Raw genomic sequence first — 26,501 nt, 5'->3', positions numbered from 1 at the left:
CTGCAGGTTGACTGATTGTACATGTGTCAGGGCCTCAGTAAGAGACTGCTGGTAATAACAGAAAGTGAAAAAAATAAGTGACCCACGACAAATTAAAATACACATTTTCATCAATTATAAAGCACTGCAATGGGTGAAAGCATAAAGACGAGTAATTGTCCGTAATTGCAAAACGGACATTAGTGACAGTGATGACGTGGTGAATCCTTCAGGGTCATGAATTTGTTTTTTTGCATGCGTAAAAGATTAAAACACCGTTTGTCATTCCTCATGACCATTTGCCGTTGTTTTTTCTCTTTAGTTTGCATATTCAGGACGTTTAATTACCCACCTGAACAATGTCGAGAAAAGCATTGCGTGCTGCATGGTGAAGAGGAGTGTCCCCATCGCAGTCTTTCCGGTTAATCAGGTGTTCCGACCCTTTGACTGCAAGGAGTAGCTGCAAAAGAATGAAAAGAAAGCAATCCCTATCACGCGAACTCGGTACGCACTTGAAGAACAACCTAAATATCTCCGTTATTCCGGAGCATGTTTTCGTAGATTTGTTCGCAATAATTTGGTGCGTTCTCTACTGTCGCTTCCTCAGCGATCTTTTTTCAGTTTGTATCCGGGGATGGCTCACTCGAAATTGTTAAACTATTTTTAAACCCACAAATAGGCGCATTAAATCACGAACTCAGCTCGAACTCACGTGGCACACTTCGAAGGGATGGCTCAGAAGTCCTATGCTCCGACATTTCTGACAAATCACGTCAGTTAAAATTATACGTATCCTACTGGGCATTAGCTTCAGGAAGCGATTTCTTGGGCACTGACAGCTAGAAAGGGTACGATTTCTTTCGGTACACATCGGAGAACGAAAGTGAAGAAAAAGAAGGGAGTGTGGCTTCTTTGTAAGAGCACATGTCCGGGTCAACTTACGATTTACTTCTCAATTGACGCCACTGCAAGCAAACGTGCAGTGAGAGACCCCGCATGAGGTGCAGAATACTGACATATTATTGGCACGTTTACGTTATGAGCGCAGAACTAATGTGAAGCTTTTATATCATCGCTGCAATCATTTTTTTTCCAATACTGCGACGCGCCTACTGGTCAATATGTATTGTTGGGTTATTTGGTTTCTTTTAAATGGGGCAGGAAGGCCGCCATGTCGCGAACACGCAGCTGTTTCTTTTTTCCAAGCTTTGGTTCTCGTATATGAATGAGCGTGAAAAGAAGGACTTGTCGATTGAATGACCAACCGACTGATTGACCGATTACAGTAGCAAAGGGTGCCAGATAACACATTGCATAAGAAAATAGTCACAGAGACGATCACGAGGCGATAAAACCAGCTTCTTCACAACCTGAAAATGAAAAATGAAGCTCAGCCGCGATGGTTGCGCCGCGCGTGTCATTCATTTGTTCAAGACAGTCCTACTTAGTGGTTCTTGTTCTAAATAAAAGTACTTTTTCTCAGCTAATTTCAGCACTTCTCGTATTATGAATTAAAAGCTCCTCCTTTACTGCGAACTTGACATGTTTAGCTGAGCTGTGAAATCGTGATCTTTGCTGACATTAGTTGGGAAGTTCGAGCTTTTGACAGAAAACTAGCGACGTGAACCTGCGCCTGTATGTGAAAGTCACTTGAAGTGCGCGACACTCGCTCGATGCAAATAAGCTATTGGCTCTAAACATAAGCACCTTTTAACCCGTTGGTTGATTGATAGTGATATTCTCGGGGCGGCTTTAAGCTCTTTCATAGTAGAGTACCCTGTGCTCTAAATCGTTACCACCTTTTTCTACCCCCCCCCCCCCAGCACCTCTTACTCCCGTATTCATAAATGCTGCTTGAATTGATCTTGACTTACCCACCGACTTCAATGCAGCACAAACGCGTTTCGAACGTGCTGCATCGAAGGCAGTGTCAAGTCAAGTAGCGTTTCTGAATACGGGTGTTACAGAGCTTTGAAGCTCGTTCTTGACTTGACCAAGCAAGACAGCCTGAGCGTCTATGAAACGCGAAGGCTGACTTGGGTGTTTTGAAGTCCGCTGCTTGCTTCACGCCGACTTGCTCAAGTTAAGTTGAAGTCGCGAGCCAAGTAACATCTCTGCATTCGGGGGTTAGTCTAACCTTGTCCTGCGTCAGGCGTATCTCCCGAGCAGTGTATTAGATGACGCTCTCTTATCGCCACTTCTCGTCTTATTCCTTAGATGGCGTTGGTTCAACAGAAGTGTGTGCAATAGGAAGGACGGACGCCAGGACGGATGGACAGACAGACAGACAGACAGCCAGACAGACAGACAGACAGACAGACAGACAGACAGACAGACAGATGCTGTGATTTTGTTGTCTGCCGTAATGTTTGCCGACAGGACCTCACCGTGTGCGAAGCCCTAGGGACGGCTTTATGCTCTCCGATAGTAGAGTACCGAGTACTCAAAATTGTCAGCTACATTTTTTAAGCATTCTTTTTATAGATAGAACAGCTACAGATGTGAGCGGAGCCAGGGTTGCCAGGTTACGCTCATAATAAACGGATTTGGGCTTGTTTTACGCCGCGTCACCTGTAAAATTTTCCAGTAGCTTGCCGCGTTTTAGGGCTTATCTACATTTTTACTTTTTTGACGTAAGCATGTGGGAGGTAGTGGCCAGATACTGCACCAGGGTGGCCAATCCTTCTCTGGTGAGGGAGTGCGTTCCCGGCGGTGTTTGCCGTTGAGGCCGCACCCCAGGCCTCTTAATGCAGTTCCATCAACACGCGGATTTTTTTTTAATCCCGCTATAAACTGCGCGGTACCGGCATTTGAACCACGGACCTCTTGCATGCGAGGCGGATGCTCTAACCACTACGCCATCGCCGCGCCTACCATTTTTACTGCAATTATATTTATTACAGCGAAAGCTGTATATTGCTCGGAGAAACAAAAATAAAAACCATTTGGCATTAATGTCATGCATGAGCGGTCCGTGTTGGCTGTGTGTCAGTTACGTCATTCTCAGCGTCGTATAGCAAGCACGTGCGCCATTGGTCAAACTGGGAGCGGTGCCGAGCACGCGCGAATCAGTTTCTACAGAGAGCTTCCACGTGGGTAACCGAAGGATTCTACGAACTTCCCAACAGCGGAGAACTCTAGAAAAGCGCCGACAGGGGAAACGTGAGAGAGCTCGCATTCGTCGAACCGATGGTGCATTCTGGGATCAAAAAACAGGCCCGGGAGGACGAGGGCCGGCAGCAACTGCGTACCGGTGATGTGGCAGTTTTCCAAGTCACGCTAAATAGTGCACGGGAGCGCGAGAACCGGTGGTGGGCAGATCCTGCAAAGCACGCCGCCGTGTTGGCTCACGATGTCAAGCGCTTAACAACGGCGCGCCGTACAAGCGCCGTTGCAGGCACATCAGAATCGACAGTATGGTTGTGGGAGTGCGTTCGGTGGGAGTTTCTCTGGTGGCACGTTGGCTTCGGCTGTGACGTCTGTGACCATCTGTGGTTTGAGAACAACCTGGCAACGATCGACGGAATTTGGTCTCTAGAACAATGGGGTACACTGGAGCCACCGCGTGGAGCCACCGCGTCAGTGTAACAATGGAGCCACCTCGTCAGTGTAATGGAGGTACACTGACGCGGTGGCTCCCGGCTGCTCCAGACATCGGTCAGTTTCGCATGTGGGGCCGTATGTTTCAGGTTTCCCTGGTTAATCAATTGTACGGAGTGGTTGGGCAGTGATATTTAGCGATCACCTCATTGACACATAGCGCGTTTGTTGATGAGCCATGGTGGTCACATTTCGAAAGAGGAAAAATGCTGGAGGCCTGTGTACAGTGCACGCAATGCCAGGGCTCGTAGGACACGTTAAAGAACAAAGGATGGTCAAAATATCTGGAGCCACGGCGTCCCTTTTGACCATGCTGTGATTTTAAAGCGTTCAACGCCTGATATGATTATTATTGTTATTAAGTCGAACATAGGTTTAGAAAATCAATAAGTGACGTTAATAACGCAGTAAAGAACGTGCATAAACCTGTCACTGTTTTTCAAACAGAGGCCTTCGATGACATCCGGTTTCGTCCATCGATGTGCCCTAATAGCATCGGTGAGCAAGAAGAGCTTCAGAAAATAGCCCGCTCATTTTCAAATTTTCTTCCCTTATATGGCAAAATATTTTCAAACAAATGTTGTTTGGAGCTCCATTAAAATAGTGAGAAGTTTACTTGAACTTTATGCACATTTCTTTTAGCTGAAAAGCTAAAGAGACACTTTCATCACCCCTGAAAAAAAAAAAAACTTGAAAACGTGCTTTCAGTTTTGATTTTAGGAACTGGTAAATGAGGTGACTGAAAGTTTTTTTTTTTGGTGGGGGGTGGGGCGGGGGGTACAATGCTTGCAATCTTGAAACCGTCTAAAAAGTAAATATCTACACTCATTTATAAGCACCGCGCACTGACCAGAGGAAGATGCATTGCTCACACTGCTGCGTCTCAAAGTCTTTGACATTCTCCGTTACGGGCACGCAGAAAAGAGACGCGTGTGCGCGTCCCCCATGTATGCCGGCCACAATCCGCCGCCAGATAGAGGGTGCGAGACGCGCACGTTGCGTTCCATTTTCCCCGAAGATGTCTCAAGGTTACTTTTTTTATTCGCTACGCTACGTATTCTGGCGCTGAAGTCAGACTGGAAAAGTAGACTGAAGGGTGCCTATAGTTCAGTACGTTTTCCTTGCAAGAATTAACTAAAGTGGTGTTTTGAACTTTCCTTCGTATTTGAGTGACATTTGCAATGTAATTAACAACATTTTTAACGATCAAAAAATTGTTGAATATTCGCTCTTTTTTGAGGGAGGGAAGTTTTGTGATTATTGGTTGCTCGGCAGCATGTGGCAGCACTAAGCGGCACTTACGATAGTTTTAAGCTTGTGATCGGGAATGTTTTTTTTTTTCGGCCAACCTAACCTGAAGTACATCCTCGTTCTTGGAGAGCACAGCCATGTGCAGTACATTGCGGTCGTCGTTGTTCCGTGACTCGATGTCGGCGCCGCGGCCCAGCAGCAACTTGACCACCTCCACGCTGCCGCTGTCCACGGCTCCCAGCAGAGGGCTGTTGCCTTCCACGTCCCGGTCTTCAATGCCAGCGCCTCTGCGAGAGACACTGCACTATGGCTGAACAGTTCGCACACATGGCCTGGGATGTAGGCAGAATTTTTTTTTGGTGTTAGGGGGGGAGGGGGACATTGATGTGAAGTGGGTCGACGGTCAGGTAGATCTATACTGTCATTTCGGGCTTCACATGCCAAAAAAAAAAAAAAATGAGGAGGTGGATATGGACCCAATGTCCCTGGCTATACGCCACTGCGCACGAAACCACATTTCGTGTGGATCACCACACGAGTCTACAAGTGCTGCACGTGACAGGCCTACCCACGTTTTCTTAAATTGACACTAAGTTTTGGTGTATCCGCAGAGCACGCTCATAAGGGAAGCTGCGTTGTCCAGAACACCAAGGCCCGTATTCACAAGTAAAGCGTCTACGCCGAACATTTTCGTAAGAGAATATTTCAGCCAATAACCATGCGGGGCTTGTCCGTAGTAAAGCCGGCTAGTCAACGGGAAAAGGCACTTACGAAAGGCAAGTTTTGTGGATTTGTATCCAGCTATATATTGATGCGACAGCGTTAAGGAGCTTGTTTGGCGGAAATTCTAACGTAGGCGTCCTTGATTATGAGCGAAAAATTATCTTGTGCGTGACCGAAAACCAGGAAGGCTGCAAATAAAATAAATAATAAAAAATTGCGGGTGCGAGTGAGGATGGAGCCCGGGTCGTACATGTGTCTAGCGAGTGTTCTGCCATGCAACCACGCATTCCTTTTTTTTCCTTCATGGTATTTATTAAAATATGTGCTATAATCAACACAAAATGACACTAATAGTATGGAACTTAAGTACGATCACACAGTGACAATAAGCGCTATAGTGTTACTGAGGAAACAATTGATGATTAACGAGGTTCAATAGAGCAGCGAGAGTTCTTCAAGTCGTGTTATACAGAAAAAGTGGCAAGGCTGAGCACCTCACCAAGATGAGCCACCGGAATTTCCCCGCTTTTAAACATAAAAGCCCGTGGAGCGTTGACGCCCCGCCGCGGTGGTCTAGTGGCTAAGGTACTTGGCTGCTGACCCGCAGGTCGTGGGTTCAAATCCCGGCTGCGGCGGCTGCATTTCCGATGGAGGCGGAAATGTCGAGGCCCGTGTGCTCAGATTTGGGTGCACGTTAAAGAACCCCAGGTGGTCAAAATTTCCGGAGCCCTCCACTACGGCGTCTCTCATAATCATATAGTGGTTTTGGGACGTTAAACCCCACAAATCAATGAACCGTGGAGCGTTGTGATATGACTGTAAAACTTCGTGTACTTAGCACTTTTTCTATTGTCATTATGGGTGACTCTAGCGTTGTCCCGTGTTTTTACTTTTTTTCTTGCCAATATTCTACCACTTTCATTCGCTGAAATATTCACACTACAACTTAATAACGCGTTTAAAAAAGGCAGGCGGTCTAAATTATTCCAGATTCTCACGCTACGGGATGCCTGATAACCACACGGTTTGGCACGTTGAGCATTGGTGTAAATCAATGCATGAACTTATGGCAGCGAATAACCACCAGTTAATGAATATTAGTCATGATTATACAACGCGAGCTGGTGCTATAACGGTGCTGGTAGTATGTGAGAGGTGACGGTATTCAATCTGTTGTATTTCTCTGCATTTTGAATGCGCCCATGTCTTTCGTCAGAAACCGGGACATCGTTCCCCGTTTCAGAGAGAGAGAGGGGGAAAGGAAAAGCAGGGAGCTTAACCAGATTGCACTGTTTTCTACCCTACACGGCATAAGGGGGAAAAGGGGAGGAAATGAACAGAGAAAGGAAGTAGGAAGGAGAGGACAACCAATACGCTCACACGCATGGCAGTGTTAACTACGCATAACCAGAAGGTTTTGATGTGCGACCTGTTGAAGTGAATCCACGACGTTAAAGGAACACTAGAAAAAACGAAAACAGTGACTTCTTTTAGATTGATAAATTTCACTCTGATAACTCCAATGCCATAAGTTTCATGAGTTCATTATTCGCTGAGATAATCGAAAATGAACTTAAGTTTTGTGCCAGAATCTTTGCGCGTGACGTAACAAAATTTGAAATCTATTTTTTTATATTTCCGTGACATTTGCTCGATGAAATTTTCTGAAACTTCGTATGCTAGGCCTATGGCACCGACAGATGACAGTTTACTTTAATTTTGTCGATTAGAAGTTGCGTGTGACCCATCAAAATTTATGACGCCACGGTGTTTGGTGCGGCAGTGTCTTTTCGTGCCTTCTTACGCCTACGAAGCGTGATGTCGCAATAAGAGAGATGTTTTCGTAATTATGAATTTGTTCTTAACTAATACGCAAAAAATCTACGACTTGCCGGCATCCAGGACTTACCGCGGGTTTAAAAACGATGGGGTTGCCGTTCCGGCAGGTGTGTTACGTTTATCAATTAGTTCAGTGATGACAAATTTCAGAAAGCGGCTAAAAGAGGCCAAGGAAAAGAATGCCTCCGGTGTACGCTGAAACTTAATTGCTGCAGTCTGACCAGTGACGCACTTGTCCAGCAGGAAGGCGACGATGCGGGGTCGGTCGTTGGTCGCCGCCAAAAACAGGGGCGTCTTGTTTCCGTCGGCCAGCACGTCGGTGGCGGCACCGTGGTCCATGAGCAGCTGGCACATGGGAACGCCGCCTCGCATAGCCGCAAGGTGCAGAGCTGTCAGGCCGGTCGATGACGAGCAGTTCGGGTCGACGCCTGCGCACGCCAGGCAGGTGGGTTCGAAAAAAGGTTCGGGCGAGTTACGTTGAGTTATGCTTCAAATATAAGTTGTCTCTCTTTTCTTCCCATGTATATATATATCACTCAGCAATATGCTTAGGATATTGTTAATGCATGCCTCATATGTTGACATTAAGAAACTGACTATCGTTTTTCTGAAGTATATGCGTGAATCGTTTTTATAATCTCTATTATCGTTGATGAGATTATACGCTGACGTGGGTTCTCGTGATTGCAGAGGAAGGCCTGACGGTTGATTGATATGTGGGGTTTGACGTCCCAAAACCACCTTATGACTATGAGAGACGCCGTAGTGGAGGACTCCGGAAATTTTGACCACCTGGGGTTCTTTAACGTGCGCCCAAATCTGAGCACACGGGAATACAGCATTTTCGCCTCCATCGAAAATGCAGCCACCGCAGCCGGGATTCGATCTCGCGACCTGCGGGTCAGCAGCCTAGTACCATAGCCACTAGACCACCGCGGCGGGGCTGCAGAGGAAGGCTTGCGTTGTTGCTCTGTTTGCCGGAACTTTTAATTTGTAAAATTTTCTTTCATCTGTTATTATTCAGTGCCAATGTCGGCCATTTCAACGCAGCGTTGGAGTAGCAGGGCGTCGGAGTAATTTAGAGTGCGTGAGCGTTAACCTGAAGTTAACCTAAGGTTATCCTGCAACGCACGCAGATATGAGTACATATACGAGTGTTTTTTTTTCTTTTATTATTCTAGTTGGATTTTGACGGTAGCAGCGAGCGAAATTCCACGACAATCATTATTCTTCTAATCCGTTATTGTGCTGAGTGAAACGGTTTGGCGAAGTTGAGGAATGGGAATGGTACGACACATCGATGAGACCTGGTCATTCTGTCTGTTCTAATACATAGTTCGTTCACGTGTTCGTTGAGACCGTGTCGCGTGGTTCGAGATGAGTGTGCGAACCTTTTTCCAAGAGGAAGCGCGCGATCTCGACGTGGTTGTTCTCGACAGCGTAATGCAGAGGCGTCTTGTTCTGCTTGTCCCTCCTGGAGAGAACAGCCACGGGAATGTCCTGCAGTAGCGAAACACCGCATAAGTGCGTGTTCTTTGCGATTGTCGATGTTCAACTATATACGACAAGCCTTTTCAGGTATACAAACGTGCCTCTTCTTTGCCGATCGACAATAGGTGCAAGTATGCAACCTAACGCATTTTGACATTCTCTGTCCCCGTTTTTTTCGTAGTTTCACTGAATTACTCTGGCGCGAAGATATACTTGAAATCACCTACCTAACAAAATAACTTATTGCTGTCATGTGCAGGATAGTTTGATATATCTGCAACTAACACGTTAAGTGCAGCAATATATAGAAAAATGAAAGCACCGAATTACAGGAGGGACGCTTTGAGTCATGTATTACACGACGAAATTGATTTTAGAGTCATTCCAAAACGTGGAATCAGTGTCAACCTCACAACCTTCAGTTTCACCCTCACAAGCGGTTGACAGTGAAGTAAACAACACGAATGTTTTCTTGGCTTCATGCGCGTATAGTTCTTGTAGAATCTGCTGGAGATGTTGCACTACGAAAACGATGTTTAATCCTTTAAATGCCTGGCGTTTCTGATTTAGTTGGTCGCTGTACGAGCCACATTCACCTAATCAAGGTGCGCATGTGACCTGGCTATAGTTGATATTCCATATTCTATACGTGAGTAACGCGGGAACAGCACAGCGTCAGCCCTCGATGATTCCAATTGTCCTTGTGAATCTCCCGAGCTTTTCACGAAGCTACAGTATCACGAATGACTGAAGGTGCAGTTCTGGGCCAGTGCGCAGGCACTGCGTCAATTGGGGTAAGATTAAAACGTGTTTTTAGTCTACACATATCGTATTGCCGGCGAAAGGTGCTCGCCTCTTTTTGTATTTCCTGGCACAGCAGGCACACGGCCTGCAGGCCCCCCTCCTTGGCGGCGATGTGAAGCGGCGTAAGGCCCTTCTTGTCCACGGCGTGGATGTTGGCGCCGTGACTCAGCAGGAGTCGAACCACCTCGGCATCGCCCAGGGTGGCCGCGTTGTGCAGCGCAGTGCGACCCTGTTTGTCTGTCACCTGCGCGTATACAGACCGACACGTAAGGTGCGTATATACTCCTTGTCGCATCACAAACACTCCAGTGCGAATTTCTTACGACTGACAGCTCTTGAATGCGTCGGACGCATGACAGTTTATTGGTGCACGTTAGGTCGCGGCGGCTGCATTTTTGATGGAGGTGAAAGGTGTTTGAGACCAGTGTACAAAGTTACACGGTCAAAAACACCAGGTGGATGAAATGTTCTGAAGCCTCCGCTATGTCGTTCCTCACAATTATATAGTGGCTTTGCGACGTTGAATTCCAACAAATAATTATTGACAGGCCCCAGACATTTTGTGGAAAAAAACTTAACGCCATAGGATGCCACTCTCATGCTCTTCAGCCACGATGATGGAGGAGTAATTAAAAATGTATCGTTTGAGTTGTCGGTCATGTGGTGCTTTGTCATAAGAATAATTGTTTTACTGACTCGAAGTACATCAAATATTAGTGGATTCTTAACGAAAAATAAAACTGAGATTTTTTATCATTTTCGTGGTTAGTGACATACCGAACATGCAATCAAACCGCACAGAGCCTCTGTCAAAGTGACAGATCTTTAGCATATACCCATAATACTGCTAGTGAAACGAATTCGCATTGAACTTGAAAGAGGTCAAATGCACTCAAAGCTCTACGTCTGTTACTTCTTTGTCATCAGTGACCACAAATGGCAAATGCGAATCGAGTACACAAGTTTTTACACGTATTCCGCAGGAAATATCGCCTAAAACAATACATGTCTTCCCACAAGTGCATAGCTACGAGCAGCAGTTTTAGAAAACACGCTACAATCGAACGGCTGTAGAAATATGTTAAACACTAGGTTTTAAAATATGCCACAATCAAGTGCGACTCGTGACCTAACATGATAATCTGGTACAATAAATTCCGACCGATGCGCTTTCATTACGTAATGGCAATTCGCGATGCATTTTTGGAGTTATCTGTGAAGGTGCTAGAGGCCCGTTTGCTTAGATTGATATAGACAGAAAGAATATAGGAAAAGGGGGCACACATGTTCATGTGCATAGGTGCGGCCTCCTCCTGTTTAATAATCTACTTGGTGGGGGTAGGGGATGTCTGCCTCATACCATTTCTTAGTCGAACATGTTCCGTCATAATTTTGATTGATTTATTGATTGTTTGATTGATTGATTGATTGGATTGATATGTGGGGTTTAACGTTCCAAAACCACTGAATGTTTATGAGAGACGCCGTAGCGGAGTGCTCCAGAAATTTCGACCACCTGGGTCTCTTTAACATGCCTCCAAATCTGAGGACACGGGAGCATACAGCATTTTCACCTCGGTCGAAAATGTAGCCACCACAGCCGGGATTCGATCCCGTGACCTGCGGGTCAGCTGCCGAGTACCTTAGCCACTAGACCACCGCGGCGGGGCGCCGTCATAATTTCAAGTGCCGGGTCAAGGCCATGCAGTTTTTTGGCTGTTGATTTCAATTAACTGTTTGTATTCTACCTTTGCGCACAAGAAGCGAGTGACCGAAGGCAGGCCTTTGTGAGAAGCACGCTATTGCTTCAGTTTCAACTTACAACCCATTGCGGAACTTTTTTTTTTCGGACTCGACCGGGTGTATCGGGAGAGGGAGGAGAGGGCGCTGAGGTAAAACTTTACGTCCTCCTCTCCCTTTAATGGGGGACGCCGTGCCCGCCTATGCGCATGCGGTTAATGCACCCAGCGTATGCGGGATATAGGGATGACCTCTACGAAAGGAAGGCTCACCTCTTTGTCCACGCTGGCGTAGGGCAGCAGACAGCGCACCACGTGACTGTTGCCAGATAAGGACGCATGGTGCAATGGCGTCATGCCCCAAGCGTCGATGGCATTGGCTCCCGTGCCTACCGCCGTCATGAGCGTCTGGATCATCAGCGAAGCCGAATCCTCGCACGCAAGGATTATGCTCTGCACGTAGAAAAAACAAGTGAAACGGAGATAAACAATAAAGTTATGGAAACACCAAAGTAAGAAATGGCAGAAAATTGTAACGGGAATGTTTCTTAAGCCCGCGTCCCGGGCGGGGAGCTGGAATAATTGGTAACTTACGAAGAGCAACTGCGAAATCCGCGGTGTTCATACATTTTTAATCGATAAATCTATTTCTAAAAATCTGTCGCTGTTCAGCGAAAATGTTTGTGCTTTCGAGTGTTAGGAAACGCGGAAGGGCACTGATGAATGAAATGATGGACTGGTCTTGTTGCTAACAATGCCTAAAAGGCTTTATAGGGGGAGTAAAATAGTTATGTTACCAACGTGATGTTAAATTGTAGTGACATATTTAGTGATTGGGTATCCCATCAAGCATAATCTTAAATTGGGCCCAAATGCTGCGGTTGGTGTAAATATGAGAGAGAGAGAAATCAAACTTTGATCTCTGCGTGTCGGCTCCCAGCAAACCACTGCCTTCCTCCGTCTCGAAGAAGGACGAGATAGATAGATAGATAGATAGATAGATAGATAGATAGATGCGAGTGAAAGGGAGTTATGGAGCAAGGTGCGAACAATCATTGTTCAGAACGAACTTACCCTCCTTTTTTCTGGTCTCACAAACTTGGCGACGTAGTGCAGGGGTGTGAAGCCCATTTTATCCTTCACATTTGGATCTGTGGAAAAAAAATAATTCTCATATTCAAACTTGCTACGAGCATCAACGTATACCGGAAATCGCACTGAAAAAACTTCAATAGGCTCTGTTTTGCAGACACCGATGAAACAGTGAAGCTGGTGTCACACAGGTCCCGTTAATCAGGGAGGCGATCGCCGGGCTAATTCCAAGGGCCGAAGTATCGGCCCCCCGAACCGCACCGCGAAAGCTTGGACAATTTAGAAATGGTCCTTTTTGGCGCGCCAGCGGACGCTGGCTGTGGCCCAAAGAACAAGTCAGAGCCGAGAGTTGATAAATAAACAAAGTTATATTCTCAATAATGGCAGATCGAAAACAACACACGAGAATGCACGCTCCACAATAGTTGCATACAATATGTCACCAATCAAACAACGTACTACACAGTACAATCAGCCACACTCGAAACAACGGACACAGACAACAATACGCACTACAATGCAGTCGCATGCATTGAACAACCAAGACACTTAAAGACTAAAGAGATAGGAAACCTATTCAGTCCAAAGTTCTTGGAACAAAAGTCTGGATGATACTCTTCCGAGAATCACTCACTCAAAGTCCAGCGTTGATGTCGTTCCGCTGCCCCTGAAGTTTCTCTTCCAGGAAACCTCGCGTCTTCAATTGGCCCCTCTCCAAGCTTCAAACTTCTTTGCCGCAAACACGTCGGCTTCACACACGCAGCTGTTGCCACGGTAAACACACACTCTTGCCTGTAGCTCGAGTCGTCACCCTTCAGGTGGAAATCATCTTCCTCTCCTGCTTTGTCTCTATGGACAAAACCTTCGCCGACCACACGGCGGAATCCCTACGCGCTCTGGCGCTAACTTCCGTCTTCTCCTGCTCTCGCGTCTCGGCCGCTCAATTAAATACCTTCCGCGTGAGATTCCAAAAGGTTCTCGTCATTTCGTCGGCGCGATACGCAGCGAAGGCTAGGGAGAGGCGCGAGACTACACGAGGGTCGTCCCCGGCAGATGACTCAACCCGGCATAACACGCCCCTTTCCTTCTAGAAATTTCCTGTGCTTGCTCGGCCGCCGTTGTGGGGTGAGGAAGTTCGTCGGCGAAGCCACGCTTCCGCGGGGAGAGGAACCGTGCCCGGGGAGCTTGTTTTCTTTTTCCTTTTTCTTTTATCGTAGACCTCGCGGCGTCACTCCGGTGTTTCGTCGCGAGGAGTTGGCGGCTCGCTCTTTTTGAGCGCTTGTTCTGTGACACTGCCCCCCCCCCCCACTTTAAGAATATTATCTCATAATATTCAAAACCCCACAAACGAGCGCGAACAGTCACCACACACTTAAAGACTGTAACATAGTCCGTCGCTCATGACACTTCACATTCACAATAGATCACTCAATACAATCGTACATTGTAGTTCAATTCCACAACACATGAAATATAGCCACAGGTACATGACTACAACACTTCATCACACATTCCAAACAATACAAACGTACAAAGTTCTGTCTTCACAACAATTATACAACACTATACATCACATCATCGCACAGAACACTTTGACTCGCTCGGCATACACTTGTGACACAGGATAACAAGATTATTGACACAACATATGTCACTCAGCCCTGCCAAACACATTCCGATTCCACCTCAGCACCTATCCTGAGTATTTCGAGCTGCGCTTGCGTCCTTTCTTGCGGTGCTCGCTCGATCTCTTCTTATTCTTTTTGCTCGTTTTGTTCCGGCGAGCCTCTTCCAACGACGGTATCTGAGGCAGCGTCTCAGCCATCGTTGTCACTTCCGACACTGCTAACGGGTCATGACGCTCAACCGATCCTGCCCGGTTATTCACCCGCTTGTTCACGTCCCAACATTTGGCCTGGCTGGCCAACTCCGTCACCTTTACACTGTCGCTGGGTTGAGGTCGTGCCGACGTAAGTCCAGCTGCTCGGCCCGTGAAGTCATTCAACACGATCATGTTCTCATTCGCTGTCTCTTGCGCCGCGGCTTCACCTTGGGCTCTAGTGAGATCCGTCACGGGATGCTCCTCCACTGTATCTCGCGGTCGCTGGGTTGGCGAAGGCTCTATCTTAGGGTCTTCTCCCAAACATTCCGGATCATTCGGTCCTCGCGCCCCGTCGATGTTCCCGATGACAAGGTCGTACAGGGGGGTCGTCATGCATAAAGTAGTAACCTTCCCGCTGAAGTACGGGGTTCCAACCTCAATTTCTTCTTCGGGAAGCATTCGAACCGTACGGTCAATTAGGCAAACCGGTTTCGTTTTGCCTGTTAACTCACTCTCCCGCACCAGATTTCTCCGCACGATAACAGTGGAGCTGCCGGTATCTCTTAACACCGTAATCTTTTTGTCCGCAATTTTTCCAGGCAGCGTTGGCATCCCTTCGTAACACCGGTTGGCTGTTTTGTCATTACAGCACCCACAATGGGAATTTTCTCCCCATTTTTCAACTCTACGAATCCGTCGGTGACGGCATTATTACCGGATTTCGGTGCCGCTTGCACACAGGATACCTGGTGAGTTTGACTCACTCCGTTTCGACAAGCGTCTGCTTTGTGCCCAGTCTGATCACACTTGAAACATTTTACAACCGTAGGGCTCGTAAAGATCACTCGACAGTTTTTCGCGCGATGACCCACTCGGTTACACAGAAAACATCGAGGAATGCTCTCCGGTGCACGCTTCTTTTCTTCGGGAACCGATGTCTTCGAATCTTCGGGACAATCCTTTTTGACGTTGGCCAAATTAGTGCCACTTTGCGCTTCCAAGAATTGATCAGCCAATTCAAGCATTCTTTCAAGTGACTCAGCCTTCCTCTCTTTCAAGTACAGCGACAGGCTTGGGTGGCAACTAGTAACTCTAAGCTCATCGTACTCCTGCGCTGTCCCTGAAAGTTCAATCCATCTGTCGAAATAATGGCAAAGTCGGGTGGCATACTGCGTAGCCGTCTCACCATCAGCTGGATTTCCTGTCCGAAATCTGTCCCGGAAACCTTCTACGGTAAATCTAAATCGCTTCAGCAAAGCAGTTTTCACCTTTGCATAGTTGGCTGCATCGGTCAGCGTCAGCCTACCGTACACACTGAGCGCTTCACCACTCAAGCAAGTGCTCAAAGCAGTTGCCCATTGATGTTCCGGCCAATTCTGGCTCCTTGCAATCGTCTCAAATCGGTGAAGGTACGCGTCAAGGTCGTCCTTCCTTTCATTAAACGCTACGAGCAGCTTGCTCGGGTTCAAGCGGAAGCCATGATCTTCCCGTTCGCTGCTTTCAACTCTAGCTTGGACGGGAGTTTCACTTCGCTGTTGCAAACGGAGCCGCTCGAGTTCCATCTCGTGCTGCCGCTGCCGTTCCCTTTCAGCCATCTCCGCTTCTCTTTCTTCTTTCGCCCTCTCAGCTGCCAGTTTTTCTCTCTCCAGCTCCCACTTCAATTGTTGCTCTCTTTCTTTTTTCAGCTGTCGCTCCTTTGCCTCTCTTTCTTCTCTCGCCCTTTCGGCTGCCATCTTTTCTCTCTCCAGCTCCAACTTCAATTGCTGCTCTCTTTCTTCTTTCAGCTGTCGCTCCTTTGCCTCTCTTTCTTCTTTCTCTCTCGCAGCTGCCAACCTTTCTCGTTCCAATTCAGCTTCCTTTTCCGCTTTGGCTCTTTCGACCGCCAACCTTTCTTTTTCCAGCTCAGCTGCTTTTTCTTCTTTGGCCCTCTCCTTTTCTTCTTTTTCCTTCTGGGTTACCCACTTCCGTAGTTCGACACCAGAAAGACCCATCTTCTCACCAAGAGCTACTAACTTTTCGAGATCCATCGTGTCTCGCAATTAAAGTCTGGCCGTGTGCAAAAAGTAACTGCCTAAATCAGCCTATCGGAACACTCCCCTGCACTTGTTAACGAGAACACTGAACAACACACAAAATAGTTCCGATAGCACTATCAACAACTCGAGGCTCTTTCTCACTACTTTGGACACACTGTGCACCAAAAGGTCTTGTGTCGCGGACGCCAGATTAATTGTCACACAGGTCCCGTTAATCAGGGAGGCGATCGCCGGGCTAATTCCAAAGGCCGAAGTGTCGGCCCCCCGAACTGCACCGCGAAAGCGTGGACAATTTAGAAGTGGTCCTTTTAGGCGCGCCAGCGGACGCCGGCTGTGGCCCAAAGAACAAGTCAGAGCCGAGAGTTGATAAACAAACAAAATTATATTCTCAATAATTGCAGATCGAAAACAACACACGAGAATGCACGCTCCACAATAGTTGCATACAATATGTCGCCAATCAAACAACGTACTACAAAGTACAATCAGCCACACTCGAAACAACGGACACAGACAACAATACGCACTACAATGCAGTCGCATGCATTGAACAACCAAGACACTTAAATACTAAAGAGATAGGAAACCTATTCAGTCCAAAGTTCTTGGAACAAAAGTCTGGATGATACTCTTCCGAGAATCACTCACTCAAAGTCCAGCGTTGTTGTCGTTCCGCTGCCCCTGAAGTTTCTCTTCCAGGAAACCTCGCGTCTTCAATTGGCCTCTCTCCAAGCTTCAAACTTCGCCGGAAACACGTCGGCTTCACACATGCAGCCGTTGCCACGCGTCTTCGCTCGATAGCGGTAAACACACACTCTTGCCTGTAGCTCGAGTCGTCACCCCTCAGGTGGAAATCATCTTCTTCTCCCGCTTTGTCTCTACCGACAAAACCTTCGCCGACTACACGGCGGTATACCCTACGCGCTCTGGCGCTAACATCCGTCTTCTCCTGCTCTCGCGTCTCGGCCGCTCGATTAAATACCTTCCGCGCGAGATTCCAGAAGGTTCTCGTCATTTCGTCGGCGCGATACGCAGTGAAGGCTGGGGAGAGGCGCGAGACTGTACGAGGGTCGTCCCCGACAGATGACTCAACCCGGCATAACACGCCCCTTTCCTTCTAGAAATTTCCAGTGCTTGCTCAGCCGCCGTTGTGGGGTGAGGAAGTTCGTCGGCGAAGCCACGCTTCCGCGGGGAGAGGAAGTGTGCCCAGGGAGCTTGTTTTCTTCTTTCTTTTTCTTTTATCGTTACCTCGCGGCGTCACTCCGGTGTTTCGTCGCGAGGAGTTAGTGGCGCGCTCTTTTTGAGCGCTCGTTTTGTGACAGCTGGGAGCGTTCCCTTTTTCGAGCAAATGCATTTCAATATTTTGCAAGCCTTTCTCATATGTTGTATGACTGCTCTTTGTTGGACGCTCTTTGTTAAGCTTCGAGGTGGTAATATAGCCAACACCTTTTATAGCCGTCAAGCATCGCTTGACAGTGGTGTGACTATAACGCGCACGTCATTTGTTGGGCTGACTGTTGTTTCATTCCTTTTAGTGAAAGTTGTGTGCAGTGGGATTTACCCAATGTGTAAGGGACATGCGCCTTTATGACGATGCTAGTTTCACGGTACACCGCACAGATCTCTGTGGCACGTTCCTGTTTCTTGTGGCTAGCTGTTTCTTTCATTTTAAGCGGACCAGAAAGTAGGGGTGGAATTTATCCAATGTCTGTGCCGCGCAACCGTTTATGATGTTACTAGGCATCCCGTTTTTGATGTTACTAGGCATCCCCAGCGTTACTAGGCATCCCGCGCTAGGAAGGCACAACCACGAACAACTTCGCTGTTAGGAAGAATCAGTATTTTTTTTTAAGAGACAAAGCCTCTTAAAGCGGCACCTGTTCAACGCTCGTAGTAGTGCGTAACATGTCTTACGCTTTGACCTGCAAGGTGGTGCCGGTGGGAGATTTCTCCTGTGCGTTGTTGAGCAATAAAAAATTTGCAGCGTGTGCGTTAACTAAAAGCCGAATTCTCCGCCTCTCATTTCCCATTAGCAGCCATTGGCATGTACATTGAGCACTATCTGACTGAAAAAAGTTTGCTACGTCATACTCGCTGGGCGTAACCTCCTAGGTTTTAGAAAGGTTTAGTGAGCGTTGGGCCGCAGTGCCATGAATACAGTGAACTAGTATATACCATGAACTCGAGGTTGTTAAAGGTGGGAAGTAGACACGAAGCGCAAGCCGTAAAAAAGAATGCATGTGCCACCTCTCGTTTAGTCCTTGGAATATCCGCTGGATGGCGGTGCATATGCGGAATATATGATGAAGAGATGCGAGATGGTGGTACTTGGAGTGTTGACTAGGTGGACGAACGGACACACAGACAGATGCATGGGCGGACGCACCGATGGCTGCACGGAAGGGTGGACGCATGTACGGACGCAGGGGCGGATGCAAGGACGAACGCAGAGATGGACGCACAGATGAACGTGCGGACGCCCGAACAGACGCACGCACGGACGGGTAGATGGACACAAGGACGGTCACACAGACGGACGCATAAACGGACGGAAGCAAGAACGAATGGACGGATGGATGCTTCGCCCCACTCTTCATCATTCACCCCGTGGATATGCTGCCATTTTTTTTTTGAAATAGCTTTACGAAGAAACAGAACGATGATGCCTGCCAAAGTAGGAGAACTATATATTGGTAAAATTACGCGTCGACGTCAACATGGGTGTTTCGTTTCTAATCTGAGCTGGAATATGGTCAACATTAGATGCTAAATACTTGTAATAAGACGGCTCGAAGATGTAAGTCATCTTCTTCTTTTTAGTCTGAGTAAACTGCATTAAACCCCCTTCCCTCATCCTGAATGTTTTCTCCAGCCAACGCGGTTTTTCATCACCTTCTGCACTACTGTTCCACTGCTGTTCTGCTCTGCTGTTACACCATTGTCTGCAATATCAGAAGTGTTGCAGCTCCAACGAGCTGGTCATCTATGAACTCAGCTTGTACTAGTGCGGTACATAAAGGAAGGAAACACGACACAAACGTAAAGAAAAAGGTAGGCGCTATGAAACTAGCGCCAACCTTTTTCTTTTCTTGTGTAGTATTTGCTTCTTGTATATACTATGCTATTACAAGCTAAGTTCTTGCAATATGAAATCTTTGACTGCAAAGGCAGTGGATTTACTAAAATTTCTTTAGTTGTATGTATTACACTACACTTTCTCAATATATGTGCTTCGTGGTCCTTATACGTTATAAGAGTTGTGAACGAAAAAAACAAAAACAAAAATCAAACACATGCATTTTCGGCTAACTTCAGGGATTCTAGAAGACAGTGAATAAAGAAAGGTCATTGTAACTAAGATTCTTCAAGTACAGTTTGCAATCCAACTTTAATGACATAATGGCGCGACCAATGCCTCCGTGGACGTCACGTGATTTTGCGTCGCCTCCGAGATCTGTCCTCCTTTGACCGAGCGACAACGGGATGCAATGACGTCATCGTGTGACGTCACTTCATGTGACTGCCTAGTGACGTTATGATGGCGTCATGGATTTCGCGTGTATTTGGCATCATGATGGCGTCATAAATTGATGTCATCGCGTGATAATACCTTGCACAACTCGGGTTGACGTCGGCGCTGACTATTCGCTTTCGCTGAGGCACTTGAGGCCTTCGTCTTGATAATTTAACCTTATTCAACACTTTCGTCACTCAGGCTGTAACAATTGCTACTCGGGTGAATCCTACTTCAGCACTGGCTACAGAACCGCAATAAAACAAGGAAGAGAAAGAAAGAAATGGGTAAAAAAAAAGATCAGCGTAGTGAGTGACGGTGCGTGTTTCAGCGCGGGGACGAGTGCCAAAGACGAGCGCTTCAGTGAAAGAAAAAGCTGTGGGAAAATACTCTGCAAGTTGGCGTTGGCAAACGCTTGACGAGTGTGCTCGTTCAGCAATCTGTCAACATCTGCGGCTTTCAGAGAGCTAGTAATGCCTCGCTCCGTCACCTTTTATGGTTGTGTTCGTCGTTTGCTAATAAATCATAGTCTCTTTTAGTGGCCTATCTTTTTTTGGGTTGTACTTCAAATTTCGCTAGCTTTCTCGCATTCTCGAGGATGGATTTATTGCTTGGCAGGCTGTGCAGACGATTGACGGGTAGATCGTGGATGCCTTGCCGTTCAACTGAATGAGGTTGAATTTTAAATGGAAAGCCGATAGTCACAACTTTTTTATAATATTGTGTTCGGAAATGGACACCAGGATTACGTGGCGAGGTCGTCTAACTGCGTATGAAAACAAGAACTACAGCAACGACGGGACAGAAATTATGATGAGTATTATAGCACACGCAATCCGTGAAATAGAGCCGAAAATGGTACGAGTTGGTGGCTGTTCGTGGTAATATGTCAGAGATCACGTGCAGCTCAAACTTATTGATTGACTGATACGCGGGGCTCAACGTCTGTCACAAACGACTCCAATTTTCGGATTATCCGTGGGCCCCATCTTCCAAAGAGGGGCGCTTTTGTGTTCGGGGGATGACATCCGGCGACTAACGACCCAGCGTGGCGCCGGCTTGTCTTCCCTGCACCTGTACCGAAAGGGGCACCGGCGGTCTAAAAAAGGAAAATTACCCCCAGATGAGACGGGATCATGTGTACGCCGCTGAAGAGGTTTTGACTGCATCGGGGAAGGGCAGTTGACGTACAGCCAGCAAGAAGTGCGGTCGTCGGTGTCGCTAGTCTCGCGTAGGCGGCGAGCATGGAGTGACCCGCGCAACGTATTGAGACGGCTGCAATTCCGGGCACCCTCGTCGTCTACCAAGCCGGCGAGATCGTCAGCGGCACCCGTCAACTCCCTTACGTGCACCAAGAGCTGGCCTGGTCCGTATGGAACTTTTTATTGTGACATTTTTTTAAACTGTTAAATTATTTTAACCAGCCTTTTTTTTTAAATATTTGTAGGGTGCACTGCGTCGAACGTTGAAATTCAAAAGCGCCACCATGAGCATTCTGTAATTATTGCCTTGTATCTCCTTTGATTCATGCCATTAGTTTAACATTCCGCGTATTTGTCTTCAGTCTGTATCTTTTGTAATGTTTTCTTTTCCATATTTTGTTATAGAGCTGTTCTTTCCATCGCGCCTCAGTGTTATTCCTCTCTGTTATTTTCCTGCCTTTGCCCTTGTTTCGATTAAATGCTTGTTTATGTGTAATCAAACTCTGTGTCTGCTCTATGAGTGCGTCGGTCAGGCCCCCACATCACCACACGTGCAACCCCGCACGGGTCGACCAACTCGCAAATAAATTTGAAATGTGCCACTTCGAGGCCTTTCAGGCGTCGCAGGCCGAAGCGTAAAGTGGAAGCCTGCGAGTCTGCCGCACGTCGATGTTGGATCGGCGGGGCCTCACCCGAAGTGTGTGACAACGTCCCAAAACCACCATATGATTATGAGAGACGCCGTAGAGGAGGGCTCCGGAAATTTCGACCACCTCGGGTTCTTTAACGTGCGCCCAAATCTGAGCACACGGGCCTACGACATTTTCGCCTCCATCGAAAATGCAGCCGCCGCAGCAGGGATTCAATTTCATGACCTGTGGCACTGCAGAAATTCCCCGCCGCGGTGGTCTAGTGGCTAAGGTACTCAGCTGCTGACCCGCAGGTCGCGGGAACGAATCCCGGCTGCGGCGGCTGCATTTCCGATGGAGGCGGAAATGTTGTAGGCCCGTGTGCTCAGATTTGGGTGCACGTTAAAGAACCCCAGGTGGTCGAAATTTCCGGAGTCCTCCATTACGGCGTCTCTCATGATAATAATAATAGGGTGGTTTTGGGACGTTAAACCCCACATATCTATCTATCACTGCAGAAATTAATTGGCTGCTGCTTGTATATTCGGTATTTTTCAAAATAAAGAGCCCAGGGTTGGTTAGTCAGGGTTGGTTAGTTAGGTTTGGCTAGTTAGCTCATGGTTTGTTAGTCTATCTTTTTTTTTGTCGTTTGCCGAGTTTGTCGACTAATATTTGCTGTATTTCATAGGAATTAATCTGTGGGAAACAGAAAAGCGCTAACACCTATTAGAGATCTCGAAACCAGCTATAGTCGGATATTTTGCAAACCGATCTATAACGTTCTGATCAGAATTTGTCGCCCACCTTCGTTGCACCAGTAGTTCATCAACCTTGTTTAATTAAGCAAATAGCAGGAAGACTAAGAACAGTGGGACGTATTTCATGCTATCGCCAGCAAAGCGCATTTGGTCGCGCCAAAGTGCGCCGGCATAATTTTGTACTATTGCCCGAATTAATTAGCTCGGACATCTTTTATAGAGACCATTGAAGTACGAAACGCGAATCAACCTCCGAACGTTGTACTTTTCGTCAAATATCAGCTCTTCGTAACTTGACGACTCATTGTTTGTGGAGATGCTTGCAAACGCAGTAGCTGTCAACTTTTTCCCGTTTCGTTACACGGGCTCGCAGCATGCGTACCTGCACCAAAGGTCAGCAGCATGTCCAGGATGGCGTTGCTCTTCATCTTGACGGCCTGGTGAAGCAGCGTGGCGCCCGTGTTCTTGTCGCGGTCATTGACCTTTATCCTTCGGATAGGGTCACTCAGGTCTTCGAGGTACTGGCTCAAGACCCCCTCCTTGCCCTCGGCGATCGCCTGCACGCGGAAACGCCATATCTTTATGACACCGGAACTCTTTCATGTAAGCTCACCCCGGCTTACATGTCTTAAGCCTTAGCAACACGCGGGAAGCAAACTCATTAGCTCTCTGCGACTCTTTGTACACGTTTTTGTTCCCCTTTTGTTTTTGCTAGTTGTCTCGACTAGCGACATAGAGCAATTACAGAGGTTCGGATGAACTGAACCCCCTTCGTAGGGAATATTTCTTTACTTAACTCTATTTTGTACTATATTGTTGTACATGATCACTTACTAAAGGCACTACTATTCTAAAAAAAAAGTCGTTTGACGTGTCGCTTCCAACTATCCATGTAAAAAGTATGCTTTTTTTGTTGCTTGAAATGAACATAAGCAAGAACTAATCTGCACTATATTTTTAGCCATTGGCCCTATTTATGCAAAAACAGAATACGAATGACCTTGGCATATGAAATCTTAACGGAAACCAGCAAGATATGAGGCCAAGGAAGGCGTAAGGGCGTTAATTGCTTTATTTGGGGTCACTGGAAAATTTTCATATTGTCGCGTCTGCTTTCCGCGTTCCGCCACCGATGCGATTGGCTCACTCTCTTCACGTGACCTAGCACCGCCATATCCCTTCCAAGCGATTTGGAAGTGCGCGTGGTTTAAACGGGCAGCATGGCTGTGCCTTTAGCATTACCACAGTCCGTATAGTATTTCGTCGCCTTCTTAACGCGCCACGCGAACGCGAAGAAGCATACCTCAGCAGCAACCGAACGTGAACCGTGAATCTCGTTTATTTTTGCATTCAATGCGGGAAAAACGTCAAAAAACGACATTCTACGTCACTGCGAGAGTTGGTCGCAAAGAATTCGCCGAGATGACGAGGCTCGTGTTTCTGCAGTAACATGTGCGAAGTTTGCTGATGGGGGAACTCACATTCGAAAGGATATTTGTGAGTACCGACAGCACCAATCGCTAGCTCTTCTTCTCTGTTTTATTCAATATTTCGTCCCTATTGCTGGCGACAGGATGGGTGTGAGCTATCGATTTAGCCTCTGTCAATATGTACGTCTTCCAATATTGACGAAGGATTCACAGATTGGGGGAGATTGGCAATTGCTAAGAGTATCGAAACAGCGTTCCCGCCGCAAAGACCTGTATGCGTCAGAGCTCCCAACGAAAACTATGAGTCCTGACGGTGGCGACAACAGCCCTGGCGAAAAACAAGTTCCTTTGCTTTGATGTTGGCATTGAGCTGATGCTCGCCTTGTTCGGCCACTGCGTTTCGATTGCGCGCAATATTTTTGCAGCAGTTGCTTCAGTGCAAAATAGATTCAAGTACTCTTCGGACATTATGCAGCAGCCTGCACATTTTTTGCTAAGATTTTAGGAAACGTAAGGCACTTTTCTAAGATAGTTGCAGTCGTTACTGTGTGTTATTTGCCATGCACGGTTCAACCCCCCCCCCCCCTCCTCCCACGCCTTCGAAAAAGAAAAGTTTCTTGCTACTTTAGTAAAACACTTGTTGGGCTAGTTGATGAATCCTCGCTACGGGCCTGCCCATGAAATACTCAAATTGCGCACAAAAGTCGGCCCAACTCCCAGCGCTTGACTCAATAAGTCAAATAAATATGGCACAGGCCACTACTATCTTACAGCTTCGCATGATATTGACTCCCAGAATGATTTGAATTTGCCAAATTTTTTCAATATATTGTATCGCCAACAGCTAGAAGTATTACACGCAGGTCTGGTTAAGCGTTACCACTATATCGGTGATTTTTTTCATCATTTTCACGCATAGCGTGAAATTTGCCAAGTTTTGATTGATGTTGTTCAGTGCCGCTTTGTTAGCAATCGGGTCACGTTTAGATAAAAGATATTCAACCACTATAAAAACTTTTGGCACGTTTTGGAAAATCGACTTGTTTTGCAAGAATAACCGTCGTCTGGCCTGCAGGCGTTTACTTTCTTGAAAGCTATGCACTCGCTGCTTTTTTATCAAAAATCTTATGCCAGGCTGATACCAGGCACTTCATTCGTGGGAATAATATATGTCCTGCAAAAGAAATGCTCGACTGCGATATTGAATGAAGGCTATGAATCAAAATAACAATATCGTGCAGTGAGAAGCTTGATTAAGCTTAGTTAATCTTTGAAAAAGTATTAGACTGAAAGTGCCTACGCAAATCTCTGGCACCGGCAGAAAAAAAAAAATCGTGTTTCGGTTAATGTTTAAAAATGGAAAGCTTGGGTCAAGTTTACCTTTTTAACTCCCCGGAGCTACTTACTCTTCGGCTACGAGAGGTGATACTCGAGGAATGATCTCGATTACTTGCGAACGTTGAAACTTCGTCCAAAGAATGTATGTTTTTGCGTTCCGGTACCATTGCTACACTTAAAATGTCACTTCTCAGGCTCGATCTGAAGCCACTATACATTATACGCAGCACCTCGCCGTGGTGGTCTAGCAGTTATCATGCATGACTGCTGATCCTCAGGTCGCGGAATTGAATCCCAACCGCGGCATTCAGATGGAGGTGCTGTGCTGCAGGCCCGTGTGCCTAGATTTTGGCGCACGTTAAAGAACTCCAGGTGGTCGAAATTTCCTAATCCCTCCATTAGGCCATTTCTCAATCATGGTACGTAAAACACCGTGCAGCAAACATTACAGGCATCTGAATGCGCGTGCGTCTGGGTTCAGCTGTCGATGGAAGTGTAATGATTCGAAACACGCAGACAGATGCGTTTCTACGAAGAAAAAGCCCAGAAACCTATGTGTGTAAAGTCAAACCTGGAACAAGTCCATGGTGGGTATCGACTTCGTGGAGCGTAGTGGTAGATGCATGGACAGCAGCGATGGCTGCCTCTTGGGAAACAATGGCATGACGACGCAGGGCCTGTTCCTTCTCGGGATCCGAATGCAAGCAACGCCTACTCACTTTGCACCCTAGCAGAGCACACACACTGTGAGGTCGACGCCACTGTCGCTTGAAACTCAAATCCGCGTGGGTGGTATTAAGGCCATTACGCCGCCGCAGCACATCGCCAGAGAGAAACGTGCTGTGCAGTTGTAGACGTCCAGGTTACACGAACTAACGTATCCGCCGGCGGGGAAACACGACATCCCACAAGCAGATTGTTGAGTCGACGACGGTTTCTCGCCGAGGGAGCAGATAGTGGCGATGTGCGCTGGCTCGCCGAAGAGAGCATTGAGGAGGTGGATGGGGTTTGTGATAAGAGCGTGGCTGCTGCAGCCAGCAACGCAGTGCCGTACGAGATTACAGGGCCCTCGGCGTGTTGTAGTAAAGTGGAAGATTCTAGTAAAGCGTCTGGGGAGAACAGTAAGCATACTTCCGAACAGTAAGCCTTCTTTCGCTCTAAGTTCAAGCACACAGATTCCCCCACACAGCTGATGACAGAAAATGACATCCCCCTCCTCGAAACACGTAGGCACATTCTCCGCCTAAATTTTTT

General features: G+C 47.1%; 1 protein-coding gene across 1 annotated transcript in view; it reads right to left on the bottom strand.

The window, feature by feature from the left end:
• The window catches only part of LOC119174786 (transient receptor potential cation channel subfamily A member 1 homolog), a 44,601-nt gene extending 18,400 nt beyond the window's left edge, over nucleotides 1-26,201 (bottom strand). Inside the window, exons 1-9 of the mRNA XM_037425847.2 lie at nucleotides 25,819-26,201; nucleotides 22,862-23,036; nucleotides 12,501-12,577; nucleotides 11,700-11,879; nucleotides 9,737-9,931; nucleotides 8,784-8,892; nucleotides 7,625-7,820; nucleotides 4,934-5,117; nucleotides 332-439 (exon numbers count right to left, since the gene is read on the bottom strand). Coding sequence (XP_037281744.2) covers nucleotides 332-439; nucleotides 4,934-5,117; nucleotides 7,625-7,820; nucleotides 8,784-8,892; nucleotides 9,737-9,931; nucleotides 11,700-11,879; nucleotides 12,501-12,577; nucleotides 22,862-23,036; nucleotides 25,819-25,911 — 1,317 coding nt within the window. The 5' untranslated portion in view covers nucleotides 25,912-26,201. The remainder of the gene's footprint in view (nucleotides 1-331; nucleotides 440-4,933; nucleotides 5,118-7,624; nucleotides 7,821-8,783; nucleotides 8,893-9,736; nucleotides 9,932-11,699; nucleotides 11,880-12,500; nucleotides 12,578-22,861; nucleotides 23,037-25,818) is intronic.
• Nucleotides 26,202-26,501: the final 300 nt, after the last annotated feature.

The sequence above is a fragment of the Rhipicephalus microplus genome, chromosome 5, assembly GCF_043290135.1.
Source record: "Rhipicephalus microplus isolate Deutch F79 chromosome 5, USDA_Rmic, whole genome shotgun sequence".
NCBI lineage: Eukaryota > Metazoa > Arthropoda > Arachnida > Ixodida > Ixodidae > Rhipicephalus > Rhipicephalus microplus.
The sequence above is the reverse complement of the archived record's forward strand: the minus strand, read 5'-3'. Positions and strand labels throughout refer to the sequence as shown.